The sequence below is a fragment of the Coregonus clupeaformis genome, chromosome 31 (assembly GCF_020615455.1).
Source record: "Coregonus clupeaformis isolate EN_2021a chromosome 31, ASM2061545v1, whole genome shotgun sequence".
NCBI lineage: Eukaryota > Metazoa > Chordata > Actinopteri > Salmoniformes > Salmonidae > Coregonus > Coregonus clupeaformis.
In genome coordinates, this window is record NC_059222.1 from 33,406,789 (window position 1) to 33,427,408 (window position 20,620).

At 44.0% G+C, this 20,620-nt stretch overlaps 2 protein-coding genes across 2 annotated transcripts; one reads left to right on the forward strand and one right to left on the reverse strand.

Moving 5' to 3' along the window:
* Positions 1-1,925: 1,925 nt before the first annotated feature.
* Positions 1,926-5,228, reverse strand: LOC121570546. Its single transcript, XM_045209874.1, has 3 exons — positions 4,810-5,228; positions 2,445-4,593; positions 1,926-2,183 (listed from the first exon to the last, which is right to left on the reverse strand). Exons 1-3 carry the CDS (start codon positions 5,007-5,009, stop codon positions 2,010-2,012), a joined length of 2,523 nt encoding a protein of 840 aa, XP_045065809.1. The 5' UTR covers positions 5,010-5,228; the 3' UTR covers positions 1,926-2,009.
* Positions 5,229-6,088: 860 nt separating this feature from the next.
* LOC121547385 (guanine nucleotide-binding protein subunit alpha-13) lies at positions 6,089-19,184 on the forward strand. The gene is made up of 6 exons (XM_041858641.2): positions 6,089-6,478; positions 7,102-7,328; positions 16,158-16,208; positions 16,313-16,513; positions 16,647-16,781; positions 17,053-19,184. The coding sequence occupies exons 1-6, from the start codon at positions 6,196-6,198 to the stop codon at positions 17,287-17,289; spliced, it is 1,134 nt and encodes a 377-aa protein (XP_041714575.1). The 5' UTR covers positions 6,089-6,195; the 3' UTR covers positions 17,290-19,184.
* The last annotated feature ends 1,436 nt before the right edge of the window (positions 19,185-20,620 follow it).

The following is a 20,620-nucleotide window of genomic DNA, read 5'->3' on the forward strand; positions in this document are numbered from 1 at the left end:
GTAGGAAGTGCAGCTCGGTTTCCACCTCATTTTGTGGGCAGTGTGCATATAGCCTGTCTTCTCTTGAGAGCCAGGTCTGCCTACGGCGGCCTTTCTCAATAGCAAGGCTATGCTCACTGAGTCTGTACATAGTCAAAGCTTTCCTTAAGTTTAGTCAGTCACAGTGGTCAGGTATTCTGCCACTGTGTACTCTCTGTTTAGGGCCAAATAGCATTCTAGTTTGCTCTGTTTTTTGTTAGTTCTTTCCAATGTGTCAAGTAATTAACTTTTTGTTTTCTCATGAATTGGTTGGGTCTAATTGTGTGTTGTTGTTGTCCTGGGGCTCTGTGGGGTCTGTTTGTGTTTGTGAACAGAGCCCCAGGACCAGCTTACTTAGGGACTCTTCTCCAAGTTTTTTTTTTTTTTTTTTTTTCAGGGGGTAGATCAGCTTAATATTGCAGATAGATTGTAACTTCTATCAATGTAATTGTCTGCATCACTTCCAATCCCCCATGTTTTTTTATATATATACTCCCTTTATTACTTTTCAACCCCGCCATCCTTTCCCTACTTGGGGTAAATTAGTGAACAACAATGCCCAGGCCTCTACTTCCAGCCTATACTTACTATCTACACCTTATGGACACAGTCAATTTTACAATAATTCTATTTTATTAGTTTTTTTTGTTTTTTGCTCCTGAACTTCTTCTACTCTCAACCTCTCAGATCATTTTCATGATGTCCATCCGGTTTGCTTCTATATGCCATATCTTTCTAACTGTGCTCTTTCCCAAAAGCTCCCAACATACAACCTATATACTTATTATGGACACAGTATGCTTACATTATTAGTTATCTTGTTATTATTTGTTGTTATTTGTTATTAGTCCCATCCTTCAACTCCATTCAATACCTCCCATCTATCTCTTAACACCATCCATATACTCTTATCCAAGTTAATCTCGCTGTAGGTGATGGCTTTGTTATGGAAGGTTTGGGAATCGCTTCCTTTTAAGTGGTTATAGAATTTAACGGCTCATTTCTGGATTTTGATCATTAGCGGGTATCGGCCTAATTCTGCTCTGCATGCATTATTTTGTGTTTTTTGTTGTACACAGAGGATATTTTAGCAGAATTCTGCAATTTGGTGTTTGTCCCATTTTGTGAATTATTGGTTGGTGAGCGGACCCCAGACCTCACAACCATAAAGGGCAATGGGTTCTATAACTGATTCAAGTATTTTTTGCCAGATCCTAATTGGTATGTCAAATGTTATGTTCCTTTTGATGGCATAGAAGGCCCTTCATGCCTTGTCTCTCAGATAGTTCACAGCTTTGTGGAAGTTACCTGTGGCACTGATGTTTAGGCCGAGGTATGTATAGTTTTTTGTGTGCTCTAGGGCAAATGGTGTCTAGATGGAATTTGTATTAGTGGTCCTGGCAACTGTCAGGGCCCAGGTCTGACAGAATCTGTGCAGAAGATCTAGGTGCTGCTGTAGGCCCTCCTTGGTTGGTGACAGAAACACCAGATCATCAGCAAACATAAAGACATTTGACTTCAGATTCTAGTAGGGTGAGGCCGGGTGCTGCAGACTGTTCTCTCTCTCTCTCTCTCTCTCTCTCTCTCTCAAAACCCCAGCACAGGGTGATGGGCAACAACAGTGAATCTAAAAAGGCTTTCATTTCAGCTTCAGATGTATATGACGGTAAAACTTTACTTAAAGCATTCAGGTATAATGCATTGGTAGTTGTTATAAGCATGTATAAGCCCCTGTTGTGTTTTATAAATCAACTGAAATATGTTATTTCTTTCTGTGGTATTTTGTTTTACATATTCTAAATGGCTATTATACTTTTTACATTTCGTGGTAATTTTGTGGTCATTTCGTGATTATTTTCAAACCTCTTCAAACTACTCCTATAACAAAATAAGAACTGAGAAACAGATGATGCAAAAACAAGTATCATTTATTAGAAAATATGATATTGTATTATTTGGAATGCAAATGAACAATGTCCTGTATGGGCACGTTATTCAGTGTTTCCCCTTGTTGGACTGACGGCGGAGGCGGCGTGCTCTCTTCTTAGTTGAACCACGGGGGTCACCAACACTGGAGCGGTTTGAGCATCTTTACAGCTGTCTGTCTCCCTCTCAGCTCCTCTCTCCTTTTGCTCATCTCCATGGAGCTCTAATGCGACCATTATCTATGGAAAGAAAATAAACTTAGTCTTATTAGGAAAACAAAACCATATTTTAATTCATGTTCCAAGGTCAAATGAATTGATAACAATGTGGTGATTTCTTAAGTCTTTACAGTGACATGTAAGTAATACTGTATGTCAGCTTAGGCAATATATATATAACTACAATGGGTAAATGTCACTATTTGGACCTATTCTATTGTTGTTCTTAAAGCCTTTCTCAGACCCCCTCATACCCCTAATCTCTCTTTCACATCACATTACCTGCAGTAGTCCTCTCACACTGATGGTGAGCAGCAGGCCCATTCCGTACAACCAGCAGCAGAGAGCCAGAAACATGCAGCATGCAGCCTCTATCCTCCTCTCTTCTGCCCCATTAATCACTTCCACCATCTTCTTCCACACAAGCTCACTTGCTCCCGCTCTCTCCCTACTCCTGAGCTCAGCTACTCGGGGGCGAAGCGTTCTGAGGCTGGCCGTAGAATCACTGGTTGTCTGGTGCAAAGCACTAACATCTCTGTATTTCTGGTCAATACTGTTTCTGGTCTGGGTGGTGGTGGGCTTGTCCAAGCCACAATGGCCCATAGGGCAGGAGCCTATCTCCTGTTTTTGTAGCATGAGGCAGCTTGATGTACACCTCCTGGATAGGACACAAGTCTGTCGCAGGGCCTTACCCCCAATCCATCTCCTTAATGTGTGCCAAGCTGAGAGGCACCGGGTCCCGTTTTTAGAGTCTTTGGTATGATTGGACCGCGGATAAACCACCCGACCTTCCAATCTCAGGGCGGACACGCTAACGACAAGGCCACTGAGTTGGTTAGTGTTGTTTGTAGCTACCCGGGTAGCAGTGGGTTCCAAGCTGACCATAACACAAGCCTCTCCGGTGCACTTGTGCAAACTGTGTCCAGTGGTCTCGTTGGTGTTCTGTGTGGTCCAGGGTCGTTGATGGAAGTTGATGGTGTTGGTCTTCTTCCACACAAGCTCACTTGCTCCCGCTCTCTCCCTACTCCTGAGCTCAGCTACTCGGGGGCGACGCGTTCTGCGGCTGGCCGTAGAATCACTGGTTGTCTGGTGCAAAGCACTAACATCTCTGTATTTCTGGTCAATACTGTTTCTGGTCTGGGTGGTGGTGGGCTTGTCCAAGCCACAATGGCCCATAGGGCAGGAGCCTATCTCCTGTTTTTGTAGCATGAGGCAGCTTGATGTACACCCCCTGGATAGGACACAAGTCTGTCGCAGGGCCTTACCCCCAATCCATCTCCATAATGTGTGCCAAGCTGAGAGGAACCAGGTCCCGTTTTTAGAGTCTTTGGTATGATTGGACCGCGGATAAACCACCCGACCTTCCAATCTCAGGGCGGACACGCTAACGACAAGGCCACTGAGTTGGTTAGTGTTGTTTGTAGCTACCCGGGTAGCAGTGGGTTCCAAGCTGACCATAACACAAGCCTCTCCGGTGCACTTGTGCAAACTGTGTCCAGTGGTCTCGTTGGTGTTCTGTGTGGTCCAGGGTCGTTGATGGAAGTTGATGGTGTTGGTCTTCTTCCACACAAGCTCACTTGCTCCCGCTCTCTCCCTACTCCTGAGCTCAGCTACTCGGGGGCGACGCGTTCTGCGGCTGGCCGTAGAATCACTGGTTGTCTGGTGCAAAGCACTAACATCTCTGTATTTCTGGTCAATACTGTTTCTGGTCTGGGTGGTGGTGGGCTTGTCAAAGCCACAATGGCCCATAGGGCAGGAGCCTATCTCCTGTTTTTGTAGCATGAGGCAGCTTGATGTACACCCCCTGGATAGGACACAAGTCTGTCGCAGGGCCTTACCCCCAATCCATCTCCATAATGTGTGCCAAGCTGAGAGGCACCAGGTCCTGTTTTTAGAGTCTTTGGTATGATTGGACCGCGGATAAACCACCCGACCTTCCAATCTCAGGGCGGACACGCTAACGACAAGGCCACTGAGTTGGTTAGTGTTGTTTGTAGCTACCCGGGTAGCAGTGGGTTCCAAGCTGACCATAACACAAGCCTCTCCGGTGCACTTGTGCAAACTGTGTCCAGTGGTCTCGTTGGTGTTCTGTGTGGTCCAGGGTCGTTGATGGAAGTTGATGGTGTTGGTCTTCTTCCACACAAGCTCACTTGCTCCCGCTCTCTCCCTACTCCTGAGCTCAGCTACTCGGGGGCGACGCGTTCTGCGGCTGGCCGTAGAATCACTGGTTGTCTGGTGCAAAGCACTAACATCTCTGTATTTCTGGTCAATACTGTTTCTGGTCTGGGTGGTGGTGGGCTTGTCCAAGCCACAATGGCCCATAGGGCAGGAGCCTATCTCCTGTTTTTGTAGCATGAGGCAGCTTGATGTACACCCCCTGGATAGGACACAAGTCTGTCGCAGGGCCTTACCCCCAATCCATCTCCATAATGTGTGCCAAGCTGAGAGGCACCAGGTCCAGTTTTTAGAGTCTTTGGTATGATTGGACCGCGGATAAACCACCCGACCTTCCAATCTCAGGGCGGACACGCTAACGACAAGGCCACTGAGTTGGTTAGTGTTGTTTGTAGCTACCCGGGTAGCAGTGGGTTCCAAGCTGACCATAACACAAGCCTCTCCGGTGCACTTGTGCAAACTGTGTCCAGTGGTCTCGTTGGTGTTCTGTGTGGTCCAGGGTCGTTGATGGAAGTTGATGGTGTTGGTGTTCAGTTCAATGTGAGGCATGCTGGCCCACTGCCAAATGCCCATGGGGGGCATCAGGTTATCCCGAAAATCCTTGCCGTCCAGATGGTGTAATGCCAAGATTACATACACCAACAATTTAATACTGGAAGAGTACAAAGCCATCTCTCAATCAGTAAAATTCAAAAAGCAACTACTCTGTACAGAGATAGGTGAGTTGTGGTGTTAAGAATGTTTGATAGGACTGTTGTGCCATACAGTGGTCTATGATGTCATAGAGGGCATCCAACATGTCACCTAGGTGAAGATAACTAGAATGTCACCCCACCCTCCTTTATGACATCATTGCGATATAGATGCGGTAAAGAGGTTAATCGAACTCAACCAAAACAAAGGAATTGCTTTGTTTTGGTTTTGGTTGTAGCTCAGCTGGTAGAGCACGGCGCTTGTAACGCCAAGGTTGTGGGTTCGATCCCCGGGACCACCCATACACAAATAAATGTATGCACGCATGACTGTAAGTCGCTTTGGATAAAAGCGTCTGCTAAATGGCATATTATTATTATTATTATAATTGCCATGGCTGTGAGGGAAAGGGCTGTGAGGGAAAGGGCTGTGTGGGAAAGGGCTGTGGGGGAAGATCCTGAGTCTCCTCATTGCCCTCCTCATTGATCCCATGTGGCTTAGTTGGTAGAGTGTGGCGCTTGCAACGCCAGGATTGTGGATTCGATTCCCATGGGGGACCAGAAAGAAAAGTGTATGCGCTTACAAGTCGCTCTGGATAATTTAGGCTATTGTTTATATGTGTATTTCACACTATGTTGAGGTAGAATGTTTGTGTAGTATGTTTGTGTGTGTGTACAATGTGTGTGGGGGCGTGTGTGTGTGTGTACAATGTGTGTATGTGTGTGTGTGTGTGTGTGTGTGTGTGTGTGTGTGTGTGTGTGTGTGTGTGTGTGTGTGTGTGTGTGTGTGAACGAGTTGCCTGGCGACAGTGGCTGCATTAACACAGGTAGCCCAATTCAGGGGTGTAATCATTAGTCCAAACAGTTGCATCAAATTGAAGTAGGTCCCTCCCCGTTTCGTTCCGTTTGCTTCCGTTAAGGAAACGTTTTACAACAGAATCTGCTTAATGAATACACTCCTGATATTTTTCCACGTATTGGTCTTTCGACCAATCAGATCAGCTCTTTCTACAATAATTGGGTAAAAGATCAGAATCTGGCTGCCAGTGTGTACTTACATCGAAATATAATCATTATATTTCTATGGTGTATAGACAGTTGCGTTTCCGCGCTCCTCACATGAACGCGCAAACTCTCTCCCGTGTATCGATGAAGCTGGTTGAAACATGGCGGACTTCCTGCCGACCCGATCCGTGCTAAACCACTTCTTCCCCGCTTGCCTGCTTACCAGCAACGAAGTGGAACAGCTGAGGAAATCTAAGGAGATTGACAAAAGTATTTCCCGGGACAAAACCTACGTGAAACGGCTAGTAAAGATACTTCTACTGGGCGCGGGCGAGAGCGGCAAGTCCACTTTCCTCAAACAGATGAGGATAATCCACGGGCAAGACTTCGACCAGCAAGCTCGAGAAGAGTTCCGGGCAACAATTTACAGCAATGTTATCAAAGGTAACTAGGGAGAAAGTCTACGGGACTATATCTAAAAAAAGTTAACGTTACATTAACATTCTTAACGTTCGTCTTTCGGGCCCTACTGTAACTTGAGCGGTAAAAACTTTTTGGCAGAGTTTCCATTCTGTTTATAAATTGAGCTGCTAGCCGAAGTTAGCAACAGATTAGCTTGCTACTAGGGGTTTAGCTTCAGAAATACACATTCCCCGTTTAGTGGAGTAACGCCCGTGTTGATGACTATTGGCTGGTGTGGGAGTATCTCTGTTTCTAATGTAAAATTGCCATTTTATGTTATAACTAACTAACTAAATCAGATACACACACATAATGATGCAAAAAAGGCATTAGGACCCCTCTTTAGAAAATATGACTTCCTGCTGTCAACTCTTCTAACGTTATTCGTTTAGGTTTTTTTCAGTGTCCGTTTCGTTTGAACAGTGGTGTAACATGCCTCCAGAGTGACCAAACTATCTAACTGTTGTTTATATCCTCCAACATTCAGACTTGTTTGAAATCAGCCTTGTTACCTTCTGATACTTGTCAGATGGGGTTGTGGGCCACAGACCCCCATCAGTGTGTGTTTGTTGTTGTTAACTCTAAACCCTATCTCTCCCCTTCAGGTGTTCGTGTGTTGGTGGATGCACGGGAGAAGCTTCATATCCCCTGGGGTTCCTCTGACAACCAGGTGCACGGAGACAATGTGATGTCATTCGACACACGGTCTTCAATGATGGTGCACGGCCAGGTGGAGACGAGCGTGTTCCTCAAGTACCTGCCCTCCATCCAGGCCCTGTGGGCCGACAGCGCCATACAACACGCCTATGACAGACGCAGGGAGTTCCAGCTGGTCAGTACACACACACATGCATGCACAGATACACACACAGACTCACCAGGCCTCTGCAGACTGGCCGAGCTGATCTGAAGTGAAAGTGAAACTGAGTCGAGACCAGAGAGTTGCTACTCCTTCCTCCCTTGTCTCTCAATGTCTCTCTCTGCATGTTTGTGAGGTTGGTGTGTGTGTGTCACATGTTCAAGCACGTGCGTCAGTCTGTTTCCTGTGCAGAGCTCAACTCTCCTCTCTTGACACCTGGGCTTTCCAAACACAAACACACACACACTAGGGCTGGGAATTCAGTCTGTTTCCTGTGCAGAGCTCAGCTCTCCTCTCTTGACACCTGGGCTTTCCAAACACAAACACACACACACTAGGGCTGGGAATTACCAGGGACCTCACAATACAATATGATGAAGATACTTAGGTGCTGCTACGATATGTATTGCGGTTTTATCATGATTCTATATGTATTGCGATTCGATGTTCCAAACATATTGCTCACTATAGGTCTGCTGCAGAGGAACAAGAGCGAGCCATGAGAAAATGAGTTGGAGTCATGGAAATAAGTGCTGAAAACATTAAATCAAAGTTTATTGGTTGCGTACACAGATTTGCAGAAGTTATCGCAGGTAAGGTGAAATGCTTGTGTTTCTAGATCCAACAGTGCAGTAATACCTAGCAATACAAAACAATGCACACATAATCCAAGAAGGAAATCAAGAAATGTCGGAACAAATCCAATTAGCAACCCAAATAGCACATGTTGGCACACCATTTAAAAAGATGGAGAACAAGCTATAGAAGGAGAAATACTCGAGTTTTGGTGAGATGTTTGTTGGTGAGATCGAGTGTGATATGTGCTGGAATGCTGACATAGCAGCAATGCAGCAGTGACATAACCAGATTTACAGGATGGCAAGGAGATATATAACTATGCGAGAGAGTCAGTCTCACGCCTGAAATTTTGCGATTTCAGGGGCAAGGCCATTTGGCCTTCAAGAGGTGACCAATCTGCCAGGGCACCAAGGCCGTCTGCTAGGGCACCAAGGCCATTAACCAAATAGCCTATTTAAATTGATTTCAAAACCAAAAAACACTAGCTATTCTGTTAAGAAAAACATAAGTAAATGTACATAAATAATTAGCCTACATGTCAAAGTGTAGGTAATAGCCTATGCATATTGGCTACATTCTGTCATGTCCAGACAAATGCTGACAGGAGGGAGGCGGCAGAAAATGTAGCCAAACTTTAATTAAGACTTATAATTACATATACAGTACCAGTCAAAAGTTTGGACACACTTACTCATTCAAGGGTTTTTCTTTATTTTTACTATTTTCTACATTTTAGAATAGTAGTGAAGACATCAAAGCTATGAAATAACACATATGAAATCAAGTAGTAACCAAAAAAGTGTTAAATAAATCAAAATATATTTAATATTTGATCTTCTTCAAAGTAGCCACCCTTTGCCTTGATGACAGCTTTGCACACTATTGGCATTCTCTCAACCAGCTTCATGAGGTAGTCACCTGGAATGCATTTCAATTAACAGGTGTGCCTTGTTAAAAGTTAATTTGTGGAATTTCTTTCCACAATGCGTTTGAGCTAATCAGTTGTGTTTTGACAAGGTAGGGGTGGTACAGTGAGGGAAAAAAGTATTTGATCCCCAGCTGATTTTGTACGTTTGCCCACTGACAAAGACATGATCAGTCTATCATTTTAATGGTAGGTTTATTTGAACAGTGAGAGACAGAATAACAACAAAAAAATCATCAATGCGAGCTGTGGCAAGAAGGTTTGCTGTGTCTGTCAGCGTAGTGTCCAGAGCATGGAGGCGCTACCAGGAGACAGGCCAGTACATCAGGAGACGTGGAGGAGGCCGTAGGAGGGCAACAACCCAGCAGCAGGACTGCTACCTCCGCCTTTGTGCAAGGAGGAGCAGGAGGAGCACTGCCAGAGCCCTGCAAAATGACCTCCAGCAGGCCACAAATGTGCATGTGTCTGCTCCAACGGTCAGAAACAGACTCCATGAGGGTGGTATGAGGGCCCGACGTCCACAGGTGGGAGTTGTGCTTACAGCCCAACACCGTGCAGGACGTTTGGCATTTGCCAGAGAACACCAAGATTGGCAAATTCGCCACTGGCGCCCTGTGCTCTTCACAGATGAAAGCAGGTTCACACTGAGCACATGTGACAGAGTCTGGAGACGCCGTGGAGAACGTTCTGCTGCCTGCAACATCCTCCAGCATGACCGGTTTGGCGGTGGGTCAGTCATGGTGTGGGGTGGCATTTCTTTGGGGGGCCGCACAGCCCTCCATGTGCTCGCCAGAGGTAGCCTGACTGCCATTAGGTACCGAGATGAGATCCTCAGACCCCTTGTGAGACCATATGCTGGTGCGGTTGGCCCTGGGTTCCTCCTAATGCAAGACAATGCTAGACCTCATGTGGCTGGAGTGTGTCAGCAGTTCCTGCAAGAGGAAGGCATTGATGCTATGGACTGGCCCGCCTGCTCTCCCAGACCTGAATCCAATTGAGCACATCTGGGACATCATGTCTCGCTCCATCCACCAACGCCACGTTGCACCACAGACTGTCCAGGAGTTGGCGGATGCTTTAGTCCAGGTCTGGGAGGAGATCCCTCAGGAGACCATCCGCCACCTCATCAGGAGCATGCCCAGGCGTTGTAGGGAGGTCATACAGGCATGTGGAGGCCACACACACTACTGAGCCTAATTTTGACTTGTTTTAAGGACATTACATCAAAGTTGCATCAGCCTGTAGTGTGGTTTTCCACTTTAATTTTGAGGGTGACTCCAAATCCAGACCTCCATGGGTTGATACATTTGATTTCCATTGATCATTTTTGTGTGATTTGTTGTCAGCACATTCAACTATGTAAAGAAAAAAGTAATAAGATTATTTCATTCATTCAGATCTAGGATGTGTTATTTTAGTGTTCCCTTTATTTTTTTGAGCAGTGTAGTTTCTACAGATTGTAAATTAAAGATAAACATTTTTGCTAAAAGTATTATTATATTATTGATCGATTGACTATAACTTTTTTAATTACCCAGCAGTGCTATTTGCAGAGTTAGGTCCAGTAAATTATTCAGCCATTCCTGAACCTGAGACCAAAAATAATTTTGTATAATAATTTTAAATTGAAAAACATAAATTTCGAATACGGTGTCGTTTTGTGTATCAGTTCATAAACCATGTGCCATGGAATCGGTACATCAAAAATCTCTTCCCAACTATTTTGCAATCTATATGGTACATCTATAAATGTTTTGGGTCCTGGTATACATTTTTATTTATGACAATGAGGCATGTCTTACTGTGTTCCGACCATAGGAGTGTTAAGGGGATTATTTTATAAACACTTCCTCATATGTAATTGAAACCAGTATTTCTCTCATTTTCTTTTGTTGTCCAGCAGCCAAAGACACAAACCTAGTCATATTAAAAACCTTTGCTAGTTGTTGCATTTTTGATTTTTCAAAAGTAAATTTTCATCTCTGTCATATGAAACCGCTCACATTTGTGGTGCGCTTTAGAGATTGGAGAATCGTGTTTTCCCGCTAATTGCATTTTGGAACATTTGTGGTTATAGCCTACTGCCGTTTGCGCATTGCTGCGCTCATAATGTGAAGATGTGGGATCTATTGTCCCACAACTGTCCCAAAGTCTGTTTTTGGAATATTTATTTCTCGCACAGAACGACAAGTTGACCAATAGAATAGGTCAACTTTTGTACTATGGGGATAGTAGATTGACGTAGGCTAATGCTTTTGCTGTTACTCATCTTGTTGGCTAAAGAAAAGTAAATGTGGACAGTTCTTCAATATGCACCTCGGAATTAGATAAGGACTCACGCTGTTTCATCCCTGATGTGTCTGTCTTCACTAGTAGCCTACTTCAGAGCTGGGATGCCTGTGAGAAGGACCCGATTTACATGACGGGCGTTGGCTAATAAGAATTGAGATATCTGAGAGAGCCATGTGAGTGAGAGGTGCTTCGGAGCAGGGAATTGATAATTATAATTTTCAGCCCAAGGGCACAACGGCCACTTTGGCCGCAAGGCATGGATTTCTTTAGGGGGCATTACGACCACACAAGGGGGCAACGACGGCCGGGAAGTCAGTCTGAGATGTAACAATTTGTGTTTATAACTCTTTGTGTGTGGGTGTGTGTCAGGGTTTACATTAGCCGGTAATAGCCGAATTTTGGCCGATTTTTATTTATTTTTATAAAAATACATGAAAAGCTGATAAATAAAACTGGCGCCAGCCAATTGTCCCAAAAAAAACAAAAAACATTAGCTAAATAATGCTTTTGAACCTATTCATTGATGGAAATACCAGTCGATGGAAATACATTTGACCGGTCATGCTTGTCGGTCTATAGGTTAATTTTTGTAGTGCAGAGCATACAGAGGCTATGAGCGTAAATCTGTCAGGACAGCGTGAGAGCTGCTGCTGCTAAAGCTTCTCATTATCTCATTCGTTGCTGCTGGAGTGAAACGTGATTTTATAAGCCCAATCATTGTGTAACAACTATAAATGCAATCGTGTGTTAACAGTTTTGATAGCCCCGATTTTAAAAGCGCAATTTATTTTATTTTCTCAACTAGTAATTAAAGCGTTCTTCCCATTCGCCATTCAAGTGGAAATAGGCAATGGTGGGCAGGCTTCAGCGCATCACACGCCACTTTGCAATGAGCTGGAGGCAGTATGCATTTTGAAAACATACAGTATACTTAATTGTTTGAAGCCTGAATGTTTTACTTCATATTATGAGGCATGTCTTACCTTGCTTCAAAGTAAAACCCGACCATCGATACGTGGAGGCAATTAATTTATAAAGACTTCCATATGCCATTGAAACAGTAGCATATTTCTGTCATGGTCTATTGGTTTTCAAATCAACTTTCTTTCATTGTCAAGTAGCCAAATGCGCAATCCTAGTCATATTAGCAACCCATGCTTGTTTTAGCATCCTTAGATCTCCCCTCTTTCTAAATTTCTAACTGATTTTCATCTCTGTCACATGAAACCGCTGGCATGTACAATGCGCTTTTGACAAGTGTTTTCCCGCCTTGTGTGCGCCGCCTACTGCCTTGTGTGCGCCGCCTACTGCCTTGTGTGCGCCGCCTACTGCCTTGTGTGCGCCGCCTACTGCCTTGTGTGCGCCGCCTACTGCCTTGTGTGCGCCGCCTACTGCCTTGTGTGCGTTGCTGCGCTTAGAATGTGAAGAAATAATAGTTTATCAACGTTTTAAGCAAAACTCTCTGGACTGTTGCATCAGCCTCATATTTATTTTATGTAGCCTAGGCCTACAGGTTGGATGAATTATGGATCTATCGTCCCACAACTGTCCCAGTCTGTTTGGAACAGGCTATTTCATTCTCTCACAGAACGACAAGCTGACCAATAGAATAGGTACACTTTTCTACTATGGGGAATAATAGATTGACATAGTGGCTAGTGATTTTATTGTTCGTTACTCGTCTTGTTGGCAGAGGAAAAGTAAATGTGGCAGTTATTCTAGCATCGGAATTCGGTATGAAGGACACACGCTGTTGCATCCTCGACTTGCATGTTCTGTTAAGATGAATAGGCCTAGCCATAATCTAAATGTGATTTCTGTCATTCTGAGAACCCTGGGTGGACACCCTAATCAGGTTACGCACCCAATGCATATGAGTCCGGTAAATTTCTCAAATGTCTGTTAAATTAAAATGCTGCTGGTCAAATGTCCGGCGCCACATTTTCCTACGGAAATCATGGTGTGTGTGTGTGTATATCTATGTTTACATTATGAAGGGAGGCAGGATCTGTTACAGAAAATATCAAATCGTATGCCTTGGTTTCACTTTTGGGTTGGTTGCCTGTAGCTGAGGCCATCTGTCAAATGATATCCTGGTCTCTGTGTGTATTCTGCCTGTATGGACAGACACTTGAGCTCTGATCTGTTCAACTCTACATACCCACCCCATCCCTCTGTAATCTTAGCCTACCACACACACACACAAAGACACAGGCTTTTCAGGCCAGGTGAGTTGTAGAGATAAAAGCCGTTTAGTGTCATACATTTACATCATTTAGCAGACGCTCTTATCCAGTGTCCATTTTTTTTTTATAGGGGGTGGGGGAAGAAGGATTACTTTATACTATTCCAGGTATTCCTTAAAGAGGTAGGGTTTCAAGTGTCTCCGGAAGGTGGTCAGTGACTCTGCTGTCCTGGTGTCGTGGGGGAGCTTGTTCCACCATTGGGGTGCCAGAGCAGCGAATAGCTTTGACTGGGCTGAGCGGGAACTGTGCTTCCATAGAGGTAGGGGAGCTAGCAGACCAGAGGTGGATGAATGTAGTGCCCTCGTTTGGGTGTAGTGTCTGATCAGAGCCTGAAGGTAAGGAGGTGCCGTTCCCCTCACAGCTCCGTAGGCAAGCACCATGGTCTTGTAGTATAGGATGTGTACAGTAAAACAAACACACACACACTGTTGTGATCTAATCATCACAAAGACACAAGAATAGATTATTGTTTTTGTTTTTACACTTCTGTAGCTTTCATGGGTAGCGTGAGTACAGGCTCTAACACACACACACACTCAGACTGGAATGTGAGCCAGTCTTGGCTGTGAAAGCTCGTGTCTGGGCACGCCCCACTCACTGAGAAACAATACCAGGAGGACAGGGTGGAAAACACACACACACACTCCGTTACACATCACACACACATACAGGCACACATTTACATTTACATCATTTAGCAGACGCTCTTATCCAGAGCCACTTACAAATGCTCACTTCACATGGATGCACTACAGTTTTTTTTAAAGACTGTAAAATCACCAGGAATTCAGCTACAAATCTATTCCCAAGTATTCCCACAAATGAATAAAAAATAGACGTATGTGATCGTGTCTCAATGATTGCGGTTACATGCACACAATAATGCAATTATTGTGGAAAGTCAGATTAATATAATAGTTTGATTAAAACGTTTACATGCTTTGCAAGAAGAACGATTTCCATAATAATTATGTTTACATGGAAACATCTGAAATCAGGCCACCTGATGGCACTCATGCAGAAATCCGCCAATCAAAATAAACATTCTACCACAGCGAACATGTTCTTTTTGGGAAGCATATTTGATTCTGAGTTTGTACATACAGTGCATTCGGAAAGTGTTCAGACCCCTTTACTTTTGACTGGTAGTAGATATAAGGTCAAACAGTTGACAGTGCATGTCAGAGCAAAAACCAAGCCATGAGGTCAAAGGAATTGTCCGTAGATCTCCAAGACAGGATTTTGTCGGCACAGATCTGGGGAAGGGCACCAAACAATGTCTGCAGCATTGAAGGTCCTCAAGAACACAGTGGCCTCCATCATTCTTAAATGGAAGAAGTTTGGAACCACCAAGAGCTGGCAGCCCGGCCAAACTGAGCAATCGGGGGAGAAGGGCCTTGGTCAGGGAGGTGACCAAGAACCCGATGGTCACTCTGACAGAGTTCCAGAGTTCCTCTGTGGAGATGGGAGAACCTTCCAGATGGACAACCATCTCTGCAACACTCCACCAATCAGGCCTTTATGGTAGAGTGGCCAGACGGAAGCCAACGGAAGCCACATGACAGCCCGCTTGGAGTTTGCCAAAAGGCACCTAAAGGACTCTGACCATGAGAAACCAGATTCTCTGGTCTGATGAAACCAAGATTGAACTCTTTGGCCTGAATGCCAAGTGTCACGTCTGGAGGAAACCTGGCATCATCCCTACAGTGAAGCATGGTGGGAGCAGCATCATGCTGTGGGATGTTTTTCAGCGGCAGGGACTGGAAGACTAGTCAGGATCAAGGGAAAGATGAACGGAGCAAAGTACAGAGATCCTTGATGAAAACCTGCTCAGGACCTCAGACTGGGGTGAAGATTCACCTTCCAACATTACAATGACCCTAAACACACAGCCAAGACAACGCAGGAGTGGCTTCGGGACAAGTCCCTGAATATCCTTGAGTGGCCCAGCCAGAGCCTGGACTTGAACCCGATCAAACATCTCTGGAGAGACCTGAAAATAGCTATGCAGTGACGCTCCCCATCCAACCTGACAGAGCTTGAGAGGATCTGCAGAGAAGAATGGGAGAAACTCCCCAAATACAGGTGTGCCAAGCTTGTAACGTCATACCCAAGAAGACTCGAGGCTGTAATCGCTGCCAAAGGTGCTTCAATAAAGTACTGAGTAAATGGTCTGAATACTTATGTAAATGTGATATTTCCATAAATTTTTTCAAAAAAACTGTTTTTGCTTTGTCAGTATGGGGTATTGTAAGTAGATTGATGAGGGGGGGAAACTATTTAATCCATTTTTGGAAAAAAAAGCTGTAACATAACAAAATGTGGAAAAAGTGAAGTGGTTTGAATACTTTCCAAATGCACTGTATAAAGTTAGTATGTGAAAACTACTTCTAAGGCACATACATTCAGTTGTTCCGAACACACTTCACTTGCGCTAAAGAGGGAGGCTCGCTAATCCGTTTTAATATCGAATTATTAGTGTGCATGTAAACATACTCAATGTATGAAATTATTGTTATTTTCAAACATAATATATTTTTGGACTTATTTGTGGTCAATGTGGTGTTTCTAATGATTATAATTGGGTTCCGGCCCCCGACCATTCGCTCCGACAAAAATCGGCCCGCGGCTGAATCTAGTTGCCCTACCCCTGCAGTACACACTCACTCACATGCAGCAGTTTTAGGCTGATGTGTGTACATCATCTGAGTATTAGTAGGATTGGCAATGAAGCTAAAACAAATTTCTCCTCTCTCTCAGGGTGAGTCGGTGAAGTATTTCTTGGACAATGTGGAGAAGCTGGGGGAGCCGGTAAGTTTCTCTCCCTCACCCTCTTTCCCTCCATAAATCACTCTACCTCCTTAACACCCCCATCCCCCTCTCCTGTCTTCTACTCATCCCTCTCTCTCCTCCAGAGCTACATCCCTTCCCAGCAGGACGTCCTGCTAGCCCGTAAGCCCACTAAGGGTATTCATGAGTATGACTTTGAGATCAAGAGTGTTCCCTTCAAGATGGTTGACGTGGGAGGACAGCGCTCGGAAAGACGGCGGTGGTTCGAGTGTTTTGACTCAGTCACCTCCATACTGTTCCTAGTGTCTTCTTCAGAGTATGACCAGGTACACACACAGTGGACACTCACGCACACTGAATAAGCTCACCACACACGCCCTCTGTTTCTCTCTCTCTCTCACACACACACACTACCTCATTTATTTGTATTTATTACATTTTTTAACCCGTGTGTTCTAGGTCTTGATGGAGGACAGATTGACCAACCGTCTGAGAGAGTCGTTGAACATCTTTGAGACGATCGTCAACAACCGAGTCTTCCTCTCAGTCTCCATCATCCTCTTCCTCAACAAGACTGACCTGCTGGAGGAGAAGGTCTGTACAGTCACATTCCCCATAATCACAAACACATCAAACACAGTCATTAGGAATATTCTATGCTGTGTTTTCATTTACCTAAGACAGTGCTTAGAGATGCTGTGAGTAGATAGGACTCATGCGAGCAGGGTCCACACTGAAGAAAATAAGCTCTATTAGCTTTTCAGATATAAATCTATTGATGTCAAGTATTGTAATTGAGGCCAAACCAACCTTCTGATTACACTGACGTTCCATGTTATGTTGGTCTGATCCCTGTTCCCGGCAGGTCTCGAATGTTTCGCTAAGTAAATACTTCCCAGAGTACACCGGGCCGGACCACAGCCTGCCGGACGTCCAGAAGTTCCTAGTGGACTGTTTCCGAGGAAAGAGAAGAGACTCGACACAGAAGCCCCTTTACCACCACTTCACCACAGCCATCAGCACGGAGAATATCCGCCTGGTGTTCCGAGATGTCAAGGATACCATCCTCCACGACAACCTCAAACAGCTGATGCTCCAGTGAACTATGACCTCTAGAGAGGACCTGAGCAAAACCAGCCTCCAAGAGGACCCAAGAGAGGACTTATTCTCTCGCCTAAAAGAGGACCTGATTGAGGACCTCTCTCACCTTTAAGAGGACCTGCAATAAACCAGCCTTTAAGAGGACCTGATTGAGGACACCCGTGCCTTGGGAGGACCTTGACGTTCCACTTTTGTTGTTTAGATGGTTTTATTTGGTTTTTACTGCCCTGTGGTGAGTGGGTGGTCTATAGACTGCTCTGAGGTCAGTTTGGCAAGGGACATGATTGAATGCTGGATAATAAGCACTGTCCCTGGGTCAGTTTATCTACCCTGATGCCTACCGTGTTGTCATAGCCCCTCTCCTGTCCACTGATCTGAGACCTGTGTGACTGACTGATGGAGAAACCATAACACCTTCATAAAACGTCTTAATAACCCTTAATCACTGTGTGTGTGCGCGCATGTGTTAATCTGCACTGAGTTATCTGTCTACCTGTCTAGCCTTAGGTATTTGCGTTAGCTATCATTTAATCAATCATGTCATTGATCACATACATTCCAATGTGTGTGTATACAGTTAAAATAACACCACACACACTTGCAGTCGGCATGTGTGCCGGTTAGCTAATATTGTTATCTCAGGGTTGTATGGAGACCACTGTATAAATGTCATTATTGTGTCTGTAGTCTATTGTCTAGTCCCCTCAAATTCAAATCTGGACCTCCACTGATTTTTTTTAATGTTTCCCCTCTAATCAGTCTGATTTAGACCTGGGACACCAGGTAGGTGAAATTAATTATCAGGTTGAACAGAACCAGCAGTACTCCATACTTTGTAGGGTAATATTTGAATACCCATTGTCTATATTGTATACTCCAGGTTAAAGCTTTCGATTCTTAGTTAAATGTCTTCTGTGAGAACCTGTTCTGGGACGTATTCACTAGGCACGAATTGGAAGAAACAGGCTGAAATGGGGAGGTACTATCTGAACTTGTCCAATAAGAAACACTTGTTTTCTTTTTTCATTGCACAATGTTTTGAAACGTTTTGCTACAGTGTGCCCTAATGAATATGACCCAGAAGAGCAGAGGGGCGTGTCTCAGACCCTGGGCTGCATTCATTTGGGGGGCAAACATTACAGAACCTTCAGGTAGATACATGCATGTTAATTTCTATCTGAAAATTTCTATAATGTTTTGCCCACACGGAACGTGGTCCAGGTTACCACGACAAGTTAAAGGTACCGCTCCCTCCCTCTCCTCCCCTCCCATTGGTGGCCTTGTAAAGGGACGTGCATTGCGTTGGTCAGAGAGGCTGGCTATCTAATGTTTGATGTTTATAGTTGTACAGACTGACTCCAATTTAATTCTAGTTTAAATGATGACAGATTTTTCTTTCCTGTCTAACTGTAACCTGTGTTGTTGATGACCATAGTGTGTGTATGTGTATACTGTCCTAACGTGTATAGGTATGCTGACACTGTAAGATCTGCCACCTTATAGTGCTGAATGACAGCTAGAGACTGACTCCAGATCAGCATTTGAACGTTTCGCTCCTGTTAAATCACACTGTGCCTTCACTGTAAGTGTATAAGGATCAATTGTCATAGTTTCCCTCTTGCTACGGAGATGGCGTTTCTTTCCACTGTGCCTCTCTCTGGCTCTGGCCTTGTACATACTGACACCTGATACCTTAATTGTAATCTACAATTATTGGGTTACTTTCATGTGTAAATGGTTGTTAAAAAAAAGGGCAGATGATTATTCGCTGATCGCTGTGTCACACTTTGCCTTGTCATTGAACAGACTATGGACGTGTTGTTTCTTTTTCTAACAATCAGCGTTCTTCGTTGTTTAATGCCACTGTAACCGTTACAATAAAGCACATTTCTTTAACAAAGTGTGACTTGTCATTCATTCACACCATAGACTATAAAGTAGGGGTTCTCAATTCTGGACCAGAGGCCTCCGCAGTGTGCATGCTTCAACTCCCCAAGGCCTGATTAGTTCAATTGAACTTGAGAAACCCTGGTATAAAGAGTTCCATCCTCTGATCAGACTGCCTTAAAATTAAATCTAAAAAGTCATTACATTTGATTTGTTTTCCTAATGATCTACACAACCTGCTCCACATTTCCAATGTGAACAAAAAAAAAAAGAAATGTTTCAAAATTCATACGATATGACGAGATCTTAATTTTTTTATGTCTTCACACCCCAGAGTTAATACTTGGTGGAAGCACCTTTGTAGCTGTAGATCATTTTAAATACGATTCTACCAACTCTGCACAATTCTTAGAGCAACAAATCCATTGTTTTTGTCAAAATTGCTCACGCTCAGTAAATTTGTTGGTTGTAAGTCACTGATGGACAGCAATATTCCAACCTTTTCTATGATTTTTAAGCAGATTTATGTCAGGACTGAGACTAGACCCCTCAGGAACACTCAACACCTCTTGGAAAGCTATTCTGGTATGTCTTTTGGCATTGCAATTTGTGTAATTGTCCAGCTGAAAAATACAACTATCCCAGGATTAGGTATTCAGAAGACTGAGGCAGGTTTTCCTCTAACCTTAAACAAGGGGTTCTCCTTTCATATTTCTTTTGATCCTGACAAACTCCTGACAAACAAGCAAACCCATGACATGATGCTGCCACGATACTTGAAAATACAGAGGCATTGGCATGTATTCATGGAGGCCAAGGGAAGAGGCTTCCCCAAATATATATATATATTTATTTATTTATTTATTTTCGTCTCTGTGTTTCATACATTTCCTTCAATTCACAAGAGGCTGAATGTACAGTGGCCCTCTGTCTCTGTATGTGTAGCCAATCTATGCTGTCTGGTCAAAAAGAGGATGACATTGTTGCTGCCCGTAGCATTGAAAGAAAGGGAAGCCAGTGTTTGGCCTCCCTTGATAAAAAAAAAAAGTATAAAATAATAGCCAATCAGCGTTGAGCTAAACTGAGTGAGCTCAGCTGTGAATGGTGATTAGATTATGTCGAAATGGTGCTGGAAAATTGGATGCAGTGCCTGTTTTCTTTGGGACTTGCGTTAACTCGTGGTTCTAAATCAATAGTTATTTCGTAGTCTGAAAATGGCAGAAACATTAACTTGCTTGACCACGCTGTAGGTCATGTAACTTTGTTACATGCAATATGTTTTGCTCTCCGGTTTTGTGATGAAACAAAGGTTTGGTTGAATTTATTCTGCCACTGTGTCTCGGCCTTAGGCCTATACAGTGCATTCAGAAAGTATTCAGACTTGACGTTTTCCATATTTTGTTACGTTACAGCCTTATTCTAAAATTGATTAAATTGTTTGTTTT

Excerpts from the sequence above, each read along its gene's own strand:
- LOC121547385 (XM_041858641.2), top strand. The coding sequence starts at position 6,196 with ATGGCGGACTTCCTGCCGACCCGATCCGTGCTAAACCACTTCTTCCCC. Across the intron at positions 6,479-7,101 it reads TTACAGCAATGTTATCAAAG|GTGTTCGTGTGTTGGTGGAT; the intron begins GTAACTAGGGAG and ends TCTCCCCTTCAG. Across the intron at positions 16,782-17,052 it reads CTGACCTGCTGGAGGAGAAG|GTCTCGAATGTTTCGCTAAG; the intron begins GTCTGTACAGTC and ends TGTTCCCGGCAG.
- LOC121570546 (XM_045209874.1), bottom strand. The coding sequence starts at position 5,009 with ATGGCTTTGTACTCTTCCAGTATTAAATTGTTGGTGTATGTAATCTTG. Across the intron at positions 4,594-4,809 it reads ACACAGAACACCAACGAGAC|ATTATGGAGATGGATTGGGG; the intron begins CACTGGACACAG and ends AGCTTGGCACAC. Across the intron at positions 2,184-2,444 it reads GTGTGAGAGGACTACTGCAG|ATAATGGTCGCATTAGAGCT; the intron begins GTAATGTGATGT and ends TTCTTTCCATAG.